We start from the raw sequence: 14370 nt of genomic DNA on the forward strand, positions 1-14370 counted from the left end.
AATGTACATACAAAATTTATCATTGTACGACACATAGTTCAGGAGAAGACGTCATGAACACCGAGATGCGTGAAAAATTGTCGCATTATGCATAACGTGTCAATGTAGTACTTTTTTATTACTGCTAACTCGATTCACTACACGTTTCTCAGACACTTCATCTACATCTCCGTGATTACTCTGCTATTCACAATAAAGTGCCTGGCAGAGGGTTCATCACTTATTCCTATGTAGGTGGGTGCCAACAGAATGTTTTCGCAATCGGAGGAGAATACTGGTGATTGAAATTTCATGAGAAGATCCCGTCGCAACAAAAAACGTCCTTGTTTTAATGATCGCCACTGCAATTCACGTATCATGTCTGTGACACTATCGTTCAAATGGCTCTGAGCACTATGGGACTTAACTTCTGAGGTCATCAGTCCCCTAGAACTTATAACTACTTAAACCTAACTAACCTAAGAACATCACACACATCCATGCCCGGGGCAGGATTCGAACCTGCGACCGTAGCGGTCGCGCGGTTCCAGACTGTAGCGCCTAGAACCGCTCGGCCACCCAAGCCGGATATCTCCCCTATTTCGCGATAAGACTACTGAATGTAACTGCAAATGTGCGGCACATAGTTACGGAGATCCGACATCATAGCCATTGAGCTGCGTGCAGGTGAAATATGGGTACAAATACGTATGTAGTATGTCAAATGTGTGTGAAATATTTTTGACATGGGCGTACGCAGCCTAAGCCACAGGTAAAAAGCTCATTCTAAAACTCTGTAACGACTTCAACCAAATTTGATATGCAAATTAGTTACGACCTGGAATGAAATACTTTAGGGGTAAGAACAACGAGCCTTCTATTGGGATGAGCGTCATAACGTGGAGCGGAATAAATAGACATAGACAGACAGCGAGGGGGATGGAGGTGATGGAGAAGGACAAATATAGGAGGGGAGGAGGAGATGGAGACAGTGGGAGCGGGGAATGGACAGTGAGAGGGGAGAGGAGGAAATGGACAAAGGGTGGGGGGAGGGTCGACAAGGTGGACAGAGAGAGGGGGTGCAGGAGGTGGACAAAGAGAGGGGGAAGGATGAGATGGACGAATAGAAAACAGGAATAAATACGTTTCCGGGCAACGCCAGGCACTCAGCTAATTATACATAATTATAAAACAGCTTGGCAAGCGTTGTCGTCAGCATTAACGACAAATAATCTGATTATATTGTTTCTGTTTTAGTTCACGGCTCTTAGTGCATGTATGTAGCATTAAAGGCTGTGCAGTTGGCATGCAATAATTTATTATGCTTTTCTGTACACCAAACATCCTACTCTTGTTCTTAGACAAGCTGGAATTGTTGTTCTCTACATTGACCTTTGCAATAGTGACACTATGTTCCGAAAGCAATGTGTAATTATTTCAGAGGATATATCATCTAATCCTTCCCCATTTAAAGAAATTTAGCTAATGCATCAATGTCGCCACATTTTTTCATTTGTGCATCGCATGTAATAGAGTTATCAGACAGGTCAGCACTACTGTCAAGCTGTTTGCTAACTATACAGTTGTCCATAGGGAACTGCAGTACCTAACTCTAATAATATAGATCAGCTTTCAGAATTTTTTCTCTTTGTATTCTGAATGTCAACAATCTTTAAATGTGAATAAATGCACTAAAATAATGTGCATATAGAAGAGCCGTTAGAGTGTGCATTAATGATAGACGTCTGGAGCCTGTCAAGTCGTCTAAATATGTACCAAGTCATGTAAAATGGAACGAACAGGAGAAATCATCAGTACGGAAGGCGAACATGAGGTGTAGATTGGCTCAAAGGAAATGTAGCACACTGATGATGCCAGTGCGTCCTTTTCTAGAAACGAGTCTAGAAGAATCTTTCTAAAACGAGTTTCATGGAGGAACTGGAGGTATTAAAAACACGCTGTTGGGATCGCCACAAGTTTGTGTTGTTGTTGTTGTGGTCTTCAGTCCTGACACTGGTTTGATGCAGCTCTCCATGCTACTCTATCCTGTGCAAACTTCTTCATCTCCCAGTACTTACTGCAACCTACGTCCTTATGAATCTGCTTAGTGTATTCATCTCTTGGTCTCCCTCTATGATTTTTACCCTCCACACTGCCCTCCAATGCTAAATTTGTGACCCATTGATGCCTCAGAACATGTCCTACCAACCGGTCCCTTCTTCTTGTCAAGTTGTGCCACAAAGTCCTCCCCAATTCTATTCAATACCTCCTCATTAGTTATGTGATCTACTCATCTAATCTTCAGCATTCTTCTGTAGCACCACATTTCGAAAGCTTCTATTCTCTTCTTGTCTAAATTAATTATCGTCCATGTTTCACTTCCATACATTGCTACACTCCATACAAATACTTTCAGAAACGACTTCCTGACACTTAAATCTATACTCGATGTTAACAAATTTCTCTTCTTCAGAAACGCTTTTCTTGCCATTGCCAGTCTACATTTTATATCCTTTCTACTTCGACCATCATCAGTTATTTTGCTCCCCAAATAGCAAAACTCATTTACTACTTTAAGTGTCTCATTTCCTAATCTAATTCCCTCAGCATCACCAGACTTAATTCGACTACATTCCATTATCCTCGTTTTGCTTTTGTTGATGTTCATCTTGTATCCTCCTTTCAGGACACTGTCCATTCCATTCAATTGCTCTTCCAAGTCCTTTGCTGTCTCTGACAGAATTACAATGTCATCGGCGAACCTCAAAGTTTTTATTTCTTCTCCATGGATTTTAATACCTACTCCGAATTTTTCTTTTGTTTCCTTTACTGCTTGCTCAATATACAGATTGAATAATATCGGGGAGAGGCTACAACCCTGTCTCACTCCCTTCCCAACCGCTGCTTCCCTTTCATGTCCCTTGACTCTTATAACTGCCATCTGGTTTCTGTACAAATTGTAAATAGCATTTCGCTCCCTGTATTTTACCCCTGCCACCTTTAGAAGTTTGTGTAGCCTGTGTGAATGTGTCGCACACATGTACAGGGAATTCAAAATAGAAACTGCTGGAAGAAAGGTGAGTAGCGTTGTTCTACTAGAAGCATTTTTGGTAAATGTGGAGGTCCGATATTGGATATGTACTGTAATGTAGCTCTACTGCCTCGAACACCTGTCCCGATTAGGGATCGTGGGCATAAAATAAGACATTTTTGTTTTCGTGAACATTATCCTCAACAAGTATAAAAATGCCTTTTTTGTGCTGAATGTTTATTTGTGTTGGAGATGTGGTTACATTACAGCATCGTCAGTGAATTTAACCTAGATTAATACACTTTTATTTTTACACGCGATACTTATGGGTTATAAAACAGTTCACGTAATAATTTTACGTAAACAAGTTTCTGCTTGCTGTTATTCATTTTTCCGGCCTAAATCTGCTTATCTCTATTCTGGTTGGTTGGTTGGTTGATTTGGAAGAGCAAACCGGACAGTTAGTTCGTCGGTCCCACCGGATTAGGGTTCGATTCCCGGCGGGGTCAGGGATTTTCTCTGCCTCGTGATGACTGGGTGTTGTGTGCTGTCCTTAGGTTGGTTAGGTTTAAGTAGTTCTAAGTTCTAGGGAACTGATGACCTTAGATGTTAAGTCCCATAGTGCTCAGAGCCATTTGAACCGGATTAGGGAAGGATGGGGAAGGAATTCGGCCGCGTCGTTTCAAAGGAACCATTCCGGTGTTTACCCAAATCGATTTAGGGGAATCACGGCTGGGAATTAGTATGGCCGGACGCGGGTTTGAACCGTGGTCCTCCCGAATGGGTGTCCAGTGTGCTTACCACAGCGCCACCTCGCTCTCTCGTCTGGCCATAGGTCAGAGATCGCACAGTCACTACACTTATAAAGCGTCCGACAGATTCAGACGTCGCGATCTTTTTTGCTGTGTAGTTTTCACACTTTTAAGCTAACTGGCGTGAAACACCAGTAGTAAAATAAAGTCAGGTAATAAATGAATACAAAAATCAACAAAATATCCAAATCAGTAACTACCTGCAGAAAGGGTATCAGCTCAAAATAGTGAAGAAACGATAACTGTTGAATATGTGAGCTATGTGAAGACAGTCGCAACTGTTCCAAATACTGGGAAACATACAGAAAAAATTACTTGTCACGAGATGGCCGAAGTATAACGTCCAAAGGTACTTTGTAGTATCATGATACCTCATTAGTACGAGTACTGCGTACAAAATAAAGCCCACGTAAAACCAAATAATGGCAAATCATATACACAAAATTACAGCAAAATTAATGTTTCATGATACCAAGAGTAAGGTTGTAATGACAGACCGACATCTTAAAGGAAAAGAGATTGCTATCAGATATGTAGATACTTCCCTTAACAAAGTAATCATATTATTTGACCGAGACGTAAAAGAAAGAGCAGTTAAACATATTTTCACAATATGTAAAAGAAAGCTGAACTGCATTTCTTTCGGCACTAGAGAATTAGTTTGAGAAACAAGATTATGTACGCCACATACAAGAACTCTTAATATTGTTTTGGGTTGATTAATCTTCTGACTGGTTTGCGACTTGTCACGATTTACTGTCCTATGCCAACCTCTTCATCTCAGAGTAGCGCGTGCATCCTACGTCCTCAGTTATTCGTTGCATATGTTTCTTTCCACACACTTTTTACCCTCAGCAGCTTCCTCTCCATGGATGATACTCCCTGATGCTTAACACAAGTCCTATCTCCCTGCCCCTCCTTCTTGTCAACGTTTTGCACACGTTTCTCACCCTGCCGTTTCTGCGCAGAACCTCCTATTATTATATGAAAGTCTGAATAAAATTGCAGGTACACTTAAGAACAAAAACTCTTATGGAAATTTTTTGTGAAGTAAAAAAGAAGTAAGAGTATTATAAGCTCTGTTTCATGTAAAAATACAAAATGTAAGTTGTTTAAAGGCATTTGACACCGAAGAATAAAAAGCTGTAACATACAAGAACGTTGCGTTCGGTGTTATTAAATATTATTTTGACTCTTCTTTGGCATAAAATCTTTCATACAATAGCTTTATCTCGTAAACGCACAACTTGTGTAAAACATCTTCAGACGTAAATCTTCCATCATCTAGTGTCAAACACTTTTCTTTTCTTTTCTTTGTGCTTTCCATGATACTCGTGTCAGTTGCCAGTCTGTTTCCATAGTGGTCACGAATCCAAGAATTTGGCTGTTGGACTTTCTGTTGTTTGGCTACTTTATGGCTTAACTCGTGTATTGATTTAAATTGCTTGATTTCACGTTACTGAAATACGTCATTTGTTTATGCCACGAATCTGAAGATGCTGATGACTGAAACGCGTCATGCGGTTGAAATATGTCATTTGCTTATGACACGAACCTGAAGATGCCGATGACTGAAAAGCGTCATGTATAAGGATTTTTAGAAGAAGCTATAACGTAGTGACTTAAACCTTTCTCGAGTACAACTAAAAAGGGTGTATTGAATGAGGTTTTCACTCTACAGCGGAGTGTGCGCTGATATGAAACTTCCTGGCAGATTAAAACTGTGTGCCGCACCGAGACTCGAAATCGGGACCTTTGCCTTTCGCGGGCAAGTGCTCTACCAACTGAGCTACCCAAGCACAACTCACGCCCCGTCCTCACAGCTTTACTTCTGCTAGTACCTCGTCTCCTGCCTTCCAAAGGTCCCGAGTTCGAGTCTCAGTCCGGCACACAGTTTTAATCTGCCAGGAAGTTACATATCAGCGCACACTCCGCTGCAGAGTGAAAATCTCATTCTGGAAACATCCGCTAGGCTGTGATAAGCCATGTCTCCGCAATATCCTTTCTTTCAGGAGTGCTACTTCTGCAAGTTTCGCAGGAGAGCTTCTGTAAAGTTTGGAAGGTAGGAGAAGAGGTACTGGCAGAAGTAAAGCTGTGAGGACGGGGCGTGAGTCGTGCATGGGTAGCTCAGTTGGTAGAGCACTTGCCCGCGAAAGGCAAAGGTCCCGAGTGCGAGTCTCGGTCCGGCACACAGTTTTAGTCTGCCAGGAAGTTTCAAGGGTATATTAGCTAGTGGGCCTCTTTGAATCTTTTCATAGTTATAACATATGAAAGTCATTGCCCGGAACGTAGTTTGCTTAAGCAGTAAGGCGCAATTTTATACTCTGTTATTTAAGAACTCGTCTTCATGCGAGTGCTAAGAGTACAGCTGTGAAATCACTGGTTCGAATCTTACTACTAACAACTGCTTTTTATTTCAATTCCATCTTAAACAATAGTTAGAAAAGTTAATTAACAAATATCGAACCTAACAGCATTGCTGAGGGGTAATTTTTTTTTAATTTAACGAAGAAATACTTCCTATTTCTGTATAAAATATTAATTTGTTGTCATACGAGCAATAAATTCAAATAAAAGTCTCATTTTTATTTAAAAGTCATGAATAGATATTTGTTATATAACGTTTCCATTTGTTCATAAACATGCAATTTATATAAAAGCATTATTTCTTGTGGAAACTTATTGTTTGGTTTTCTTTTTGTACGTGTGAGTAATAATCGTTCAAAACGGCTGGTCGATTGTGAATTATGTAACTGGCCTTATGCCGACTCATTCAAATTCCTGCGTTGTTATTGGGTCGTGGGTATCCCATATTTTGCAGCCTTATCTTTTTCCTTATGCCGATACAGTATGACATCATGGAATTTATGATCACAGCCTCCTTCTGATGTATGACCATATCTCAGATTCGGTTCCGCATTTGCAACTCTGTGAAGTAATGTATCAATGAGCCAACATGTTTCAAATATGAAACTTGTGCTGAGGTGAATGTTGCGTAATTTTTCGTTGGTTGCCATGTTTTCGTTGACGTTGATGTTGAATGGTAGAACGTTACTGTGTAATTTGCTCCAGATAATATTCCACTTTACCTTAAGACAGATTTTTTTTTGCTATTTTTCGTTAAATATACTACAAATATTAAGAAAATTTGCAGCCAGCTGTAATGTAATAAAATAAATTTTGTTTTATTTGTGACCCCTTTTCTTTGCTATCAGTGTAATGTAATAGAATGAATATGAGGCGTGACTTATACAAAAAAGAAACACACATTAATGCAATGGCTCAACATAAAAGAGAAATAACTAATGTAGGAATATTATTAACAGTGTAATATGTTGTTTAATTTAGCCCGACGTGTATAAGCACTCAGTAAACTAGCTCAGTTCTCAGGGTAATTACGTAATCGTCGACAATTAATTGTCCTTTTCTTATTTACCCACCACTACAGATATTTTTCCAGGCTCGTGAGAAGTCGTGTGCTTATTGCACCAGAGAATATTTGCCAAGTCTGTTCGATGTACGCTACTGTAATACGTAACTTAAAATCGTGGTTTCGTCTCGATTCCCCACTATAACACAACGAGAGTAGCATCTAAAAATGAAATCCTATAATGGAACTGGAATCCTGTGACCAGACCTTTTCTGCCTCGGATGTTATCTCGTTATATAAAGAAAATCTGTAAATAAAGTTGTTAAATTATTAGTATCTGCCTCCGTTCTCGTGGTATCTGAAATAAAGTTAATTGTCGTAATCGAGGGCACGTCTCGTAGATGAGCTAAAAGAAAAATTTTAAAGGTTTTTTTAAGATGGCGCCTAACAATGAAAATTCTTTGTTAAGGTCCATACCTACTTAAGGCAATACAGGTATCAGACTACCAACAGATTGACCACATACACAAATTCTTTTGACAAAATAACCATTATATTTTTCGGGTTTTAAGTACAACTTACATTGTCAGCTGGTACAGCAAGATGAGCTTTTCACAAGAACGTCCTTTTAGGTCCGAATCCAAGCAGATAAGATAAGTGAAAGACAAAGGAAAGATAGTTCATGCATAGAAGCGCAAGAGTCCATGGACTGACATGTCCATTGTAGTTCTGTCTCTTCTTCTTTGACGTACTTGTCGATTATTTATAAAATTTATCGTAATATCTAGTTTACATTTTTTAAAACCCAAGTCCACCCAGGAGAAACAGTACACAGCCATTCCGAAGGGTTCCTTTGTGAGAGCTGAATATGAACGTACAGAGAATTTTAATCATGTGCAGATATAGTCCTTTTAGCTGAGGCCTTTGCAGGCGTTCATTTCCCAGTGAGTTGTGTGAGAACGCGGCTGATGCCGGCGCTTTGCACGACGCCTCCTGACGCTGGTTTCTGTGCTGTTGCAGCGAACGCCGGCCACTACGCCCACTACGTGTTCAACACGCTGGACCAGGACCACAGCGGCCTGCTCAGCTTCGAGGTGAGTCCAGCCGCGCCACGACTAGCTGAGAACCTTCTCAGATTCGCACTACTATGTAAGCTTATTGCCACTGCTTACACAGTGAAATCTATCTCACTCTTAGCGGATTACTGCAACATTTCAGTGACGTAGCGATGTAGTGCTGAGATACAAACAACCTCAAACGCTCACTTCTGAAGTAACTAGTTTCACTGACCTTGAAAGTTCAAAAATGGCTCTGAGCAGAACTTGGAACTACTTAAACCTAACTAACCTAAGGACATCACACAACACCCAGTCATCACGAGGCAGAGAAAATCCCTGACCCCGCCGGGAATCGAACCCGGGAACCAGGGCGCGGGAAGCGAGAACGCTACCGCACGACCACAAGCTGCGGACAATCGTGAAAGACCTCTTCGTCTCTGGAATCTAACTTTATGTCTCACAGGCTACCACTCGATGGTTTAGAATATCCACGGACTTCGTCTGGGTGGGCATCGTAGCATCGAGAAATTTAGAGAATGACATGGATTCCACCAGGCTGTTAGATCAATTGCGTTCTTTATTGCTCACTACTAGCTAATTTCGAGCTTATCTTCATTCTCAAATGCACAGATACTGACACATCCAACCAGAAATCACATGCCATGCAACCTTACGGGCACACAGATCTCAATGATTTGTCCACCAATGTCTGCACACACACACATTGTTCACCTCAGATGAACACACGCTCAAAACTAGCTTAATGTATGAAATTGTTTTTCAAAGACCGCTACCAATAATAAAATTTGCTGCCTTACTTAAATTATTCAATGAAGCGACATGTTTCGAGTTACAAATACACTCCTGGAAATGGAAAAAAGAACACATTGACACCGGTGTGTCAGACCCACCATACTTGCTCCGGACACTGCGAGAGGGCTGTACAAGCAATGATCACACGCACGGCACAGCGGACACACCAGGAACCGCGGTGTTGGCCGTCGAATGGCGCTAGCTGCGCAGCATTTGTGCACCGCCGCCGTCAGTGTCAGCCAGTTTGCCGTGGCATACGGAGCTCCATCGCAGTCTTTAACACTGGTAGCATGCCGCGACAGCGTGGACGTGAACCGTATGTGCAGTTGACGGACTTTGAGCGAGGGCGTATAGTGGGCATGCGGGAGGCCGGGTGGACGTACCGCCGAATTGCTCAACACGTGGGGCGTGAGGTCTCCACAGTACATCGATGTTGTCGCCAGTGGTCGGCGGAAGGTGCACGTGCCCGTCGACCTGGGACCGGACCGCAGCGACGCACGGATGCACGCCAAGAACGTCGGATCCTACGCAGTGCCGTAGGGGACCGCACCGCCACTTCCCAGCAAATTAGGGACACTGTTGCTCCTGGGGTATCGGCGAGGACCATTCGCAACCGTCTCCATGAAGCTGGGCTACGGTCCCGCACACCGTTAGGCCGTCTTCCGCTCATGCCCCAACATCGTGCAGCCCGCCTCCAGTGGTGTCGCGACAGGCTTGAATGGAGGGACGAATGGAGACGTGTCGTCTTCAGCGATGAGAGTCGCTTCTGCGTTGGTGCCAATGATGGTCGTATGCGTGTTTGGCGCCGTGCAGGTGAGCGCCACAATCAGGACTGCATACGACCGAGGCACACAGGGCCAACACCCGGCATCATGGTGTGGGGAGCGATCTCCTACACTGGCCGTACACCACTGGTGATCGTCGAGGGGACACTGAATAGTGCACGGTACATCCAAACCGTCATCGAACCCATCGTTCTACCATTCCTAGACCGGCAAGGGAACTTGCTGTTCCAACAGGACAATGCACGTCCGCATGTATCCCGTGCCACCCAACGTGCTCTAGAAGGTGTAAGTCAACTACCCTGGCCAGCAAGATCTCCGGATCTGTCCCCCATTGAGCATGTTTGGGACTGGATGAAGCGTCGTCTCACGCGGTCTGCACGTCCAGCACGAACGCTGGTCCAACTGAGGCGCCAGGTGGAAATGGCATGGCAAGCCGTTCCACAGGACTACATCCAGCATCTCTACGATCGTCTCCATGGGAGAATAGCAGCCTGCATTGCTGCGAAAGGTGGATATACACTGTACTAGTGCCGACATTGTGCATGCTCTGTTGCCTGTGTCTATGTGCCTGTGGTTCTGTCAGTGTGATCATGTGATGTATCTGACCCCAGGAATGTGTCAATAAAGTTTCCCCTTCCTGGGACAATGAATTCACGGTGTTCTTATTTCAATTTCCAGGAGTGTATCATGTGAATCTTCAGGTTTTCGCGGCGCAAAGACTGCTCCATTAAGTTTCGGGAATGCAGCCGCATGAATTCTGCTTCTTCTTCTAATATTTCGGTATATGAAAATTTCGAAATTCTGACTTCTGTTTCATCTTTCTGGGACTCCGTAGTAAAAGAGACCATTGTAATCCGCTTGACGAAGAATTTAATTAATAGAGACAGCGGTTTCACATTAGATAAATCATGGAATCCGGCACTTTCAATATTGAACTTACAAAGACGTCGCCACAGTTCAGCTCCCAGTAATACATCGACCTCCCAGCATGGATCGAATGCGCAGCCACAGACGTAACTCTTGCATATTGTACGTCTTTGCCGCCGATCAACATCACTGGCGCCTTGTTTATCTGTGGCCGTATGCGCAGTGGCGCGGTCCGCGAGTTTAAAAGGATGGAGCGAGCGCTGGAGCGTTTCCCCCTTCCTCCCTCCCCCCTATCTCCCCTGCCCGTGGCATCTCTGCTCTCCCCTCTCGCTCTCCCTCCCCCCTTCCTCCTCCTCCTCTCTTGGCAGGTCCCCGGACTCGCACACGCATAGTGAACATTCGCGCGCCGGAAATCATCGCCTTCTGTGTCTCGTGTCTGTGACGTCGTTTAGTGTTTTTAGTGTCCGCCGTCCCGCTACTCCGTTCACTTGTGCCGTCGGATTCATCAGTGTTCTGTGCGCCGTGTCAACGTGTTTTCAGTGTTGTTATCGTCGCGTGTGAACGACTCCGTGTATTTTGTGTCTCTGTGACCTCTCTCTTTTGCCCGTCACTATGTTCATTATCATTCTCCGTTCTTATACTATTGTAAACACTATGGCTGAAGAGCGGCGTAGTGTGCCGCTGACAGCCTACCTGATTTGTACAGGTATTAAAATAACAATAAAGAAAAAAAAAAAAAAGCTGGAGCGTCAGTCGTACGGCTCTCTCTGAAGATGGCTGAAAGGTATACAGCTGAAATATTAGAAGAAGAAGCAGAATTCATGCGGCTGCATTCCCGAAACTTAACGGAGTACAAATATCATATTCACTCTACAATGACAATACGAAAACTTCATGAAAACTGATAACTGCCGGGAGAGCAGTGTGCTGACAACATGCTCTTCCGTATCCCGTATCCGCATCTGGTGACACCTAAGGCCTGAGGATGACACGGCGGCCGGTCGGTACCGATGGGGCAAGGCCTGTTCAGATGATGTTTCCTCGTTTGTTTGTCCTACAGCCTTGGCATCTGCTGTGGTCATCCCCCGGAGGAAGAGAAGGAAAACTTAATGTGAGAAAATATTCACTTCGTTTGTTAGTCTGCTGTTCAGATAAAAATTTCTAAATAACTGTTCACGTTCTTCACATGAAATGACTGTCCTCTCGTGGTGTGTTCGGTTACTTCCATTGCTGTAGCTCCTTTGATCATGTTAACCGTTCACAAACTTGCAAACTGGACATTTAAAACACATCACAATAAATCCTACAGCGCAGTAAAAACAAAATGGCGCTCAAAACAAGGCTTGTTTCGAGTTAACTATTGATGAGTCTTTCCTGGTGTTGTGTCCTCAGAATATCTTTCTGTCGTATCTCTGACGTTGGTCGACGAAATATATTGCGCGAGAGAGACTGTGACAATTTGATGTTAAAAATGACAGTACAGAAATCATTTTTTAAAAATTAACGAGATATTGCTATTGGAACAGAGATTCATGTAGATTCTTAATCATCAGGTAATTTCTGTTTTAAAGGTATTGAATTGAAGTTAAACGTTTCTTGTAATTTCCTTAAGCATTTCATTTAATGTAGTACCCGTTTGACCCAACAACCTGGTGGAATCAGTTCACTGTTTAAATTTCCATTTTCAAATATTTGTCTTAAATATATATTTGTGATACATAGTTAAAATATAAAATATGTAACAAACGTTGGTTCCGTATTAGAAAGAATAAAAAGAGGACTTACAAAGTACGACCCTCAACATGGACAAACGTAGATTTAGTGACCAAACACACATCAGATCACACAATGGTAAAAAGGTAGTCCTTTGACTTATTATTCAATGAAATTAAACTCAAGCTAGCTATAATTAAAAGCAATAGCCATATAATACAGGAGAACATTATATAATAAGACATTTTACCACGTTACCGGACTACACAATCAGAGGTAAGGGTATACTGAACAGCATTGTTACAACATCCCACTTAAGAGTGTTGCACTCGGGATAAAGAAATCTCGTTACCAACTGGTCAAACCCAAACCCGACCGAGAAGACTTGCTTTACTCTCCATATAATACGTGTAAAGTTGCCAAACCTAGAAAGTAAACATCAACGGAGAAAGTAGTGTATGATGCCCTTAAAATATGCTGACAGCTTTGTTCAAATCAACTGTCTCTGGTCTTGCCCTGTACCAATAGAAATAACTAGGAGTTAAGAAAATTCTTGTTTGTGCATATTGATGAGAACTTGATCTGGAAAAAAACATATAATAGACCTTCCAAATCGTTTAGTTTCAGTTGTATTTGCCATGTGAAAAACACTCTGTTTAGGAGACGTATTAACCAGAAACAGCATATTTTTATATTTTTGTTAATGATATCCTTCAGAATAGTATTGTGGGCAATTCCTCACTTAAGCAAAGTGTATACATAGCGCAAAAGATGGAATTTATTATTATATGTGTTGTTCATAGACGCAAATCTTGTAATCATCTGTTTAAGTAGTTTGCAATATCAACTAAAAACAATTTTTTCTCGACAAACCATATGAGATCCAGAACAACTCAAACATTCGTGTACATCATACCGAAAGAAAAAAGAACGACATGCACAAGCTTCACTATATATTATAAATTAAGATCTCTGGCCGTATTTTCTCTGTATGTGAAGGCTAATCACAAGAACTACTGTAAGTATTTTGGGACGGTTTTCATTAACAGACAAACTTATCCAGAGTAAGTTTTATATTCGTAATTTTGTAAGTCATCCAGCCATAGATACTTAGTGTTACACGTGTAAAACTGTGGCGGGTTGCCAACTTACGAATGTAGCTGAGTGGACAGCGCGTCGGCTTGTCATGCCGGGGGACCTGGGTTCGATTCCCGGCTGTGTTGGAGGTTTTCTCCGCTCAGGGACTAGGTGTTTGTGTCGTCTTCATCATCATCGTTCCATCCTCATCGACGCGCAGATCGCCGAAGTGGCATCACCTCAAAAGACGTGCACCAGGCTATCAGGTCTACCCACCGGGAGACACTCACCACACGACATTTCATTTCAGTTTACGAAAGTACAGAAAATGTGCAGCTATGGAAACTGTTAGACAATCTACCTAAAGAAGAAAAACATCTCACAACTGGTGGAAGTTTCTGGACTGTATATTAAATTTGTTGTATTTGAAAACTCCTTTTAAGCCATAAGGGTAGTAAGGCAAGTAAACAGAGATTTCACAACCATTGCCGGATGATGGCCTGTCCAGTTTATATAGCTATATACATCCAGGTTGTTTCTGCATTTTTCCTAATGTAAATTACCCAATTTCCAATAGGTTGTCGTCTGGGTATTTTCTTATTTCTTCCAATCCAGCAAAGAACTTGCTTAGACCATCTGCCATCCGTTCACCTGTTACACGTCACTTTCGCCTCAGTTTCATTCCAGTTACGGACATGAAAACGTCTTCCACTCGAACTCTTTTCCCTGATCATTTGTTTGTTTCCCCTTCTCATCTAAAACCTCCCGACATGCATCTCTACATTGCTCTCTGAGAGTCACCGTCCGCCCCAGGTAGCTGAGTGGTCAGCGCGACGGACTGTCAATCCTAAGGGCCCAGGTTCAA

General features: G+C 42.5%; 1 protein-coding gene across 1 annotated transcript in view; it reads left to right on the forward strand.

Moving 5' to 3' along the window:
* Nucleotides 1–14370, forward strand: part of LOC126188784 (uncharacterized) — a 401269-nt gene that overhangs the window by 238898 nt on the left and 148001 nt on the right. Inside the window, exon 4 of the mRNA XM_049930397.1 lies at nucleotides 8213–8286. Coding sequence (XP_049786354.1) covers nucleotides 8213–8286 — 74 coding nt within the window. The remainder of the gene's footprint in view (nucleotides 1–8212; nucleotides 8287–14370) is intronic.

The sequence above is a fragment of the Schistocerca cancellata genome, chromosome 5, assembly GCF_023864275.1.
Source record: "Schistocerca cancellata isolate TAMUIC-IGC-003103 chromosome 5, iqSchCanc2.1, whole genome shotgun sequence".
Classification (NCBI taxonomy): domain Eukaryota; kingdom Metazoa; phylum Arthropoda; class Insecta; order Orthoptera; family Acrididae; genus Schistocerca; species Schistocerca cancellata.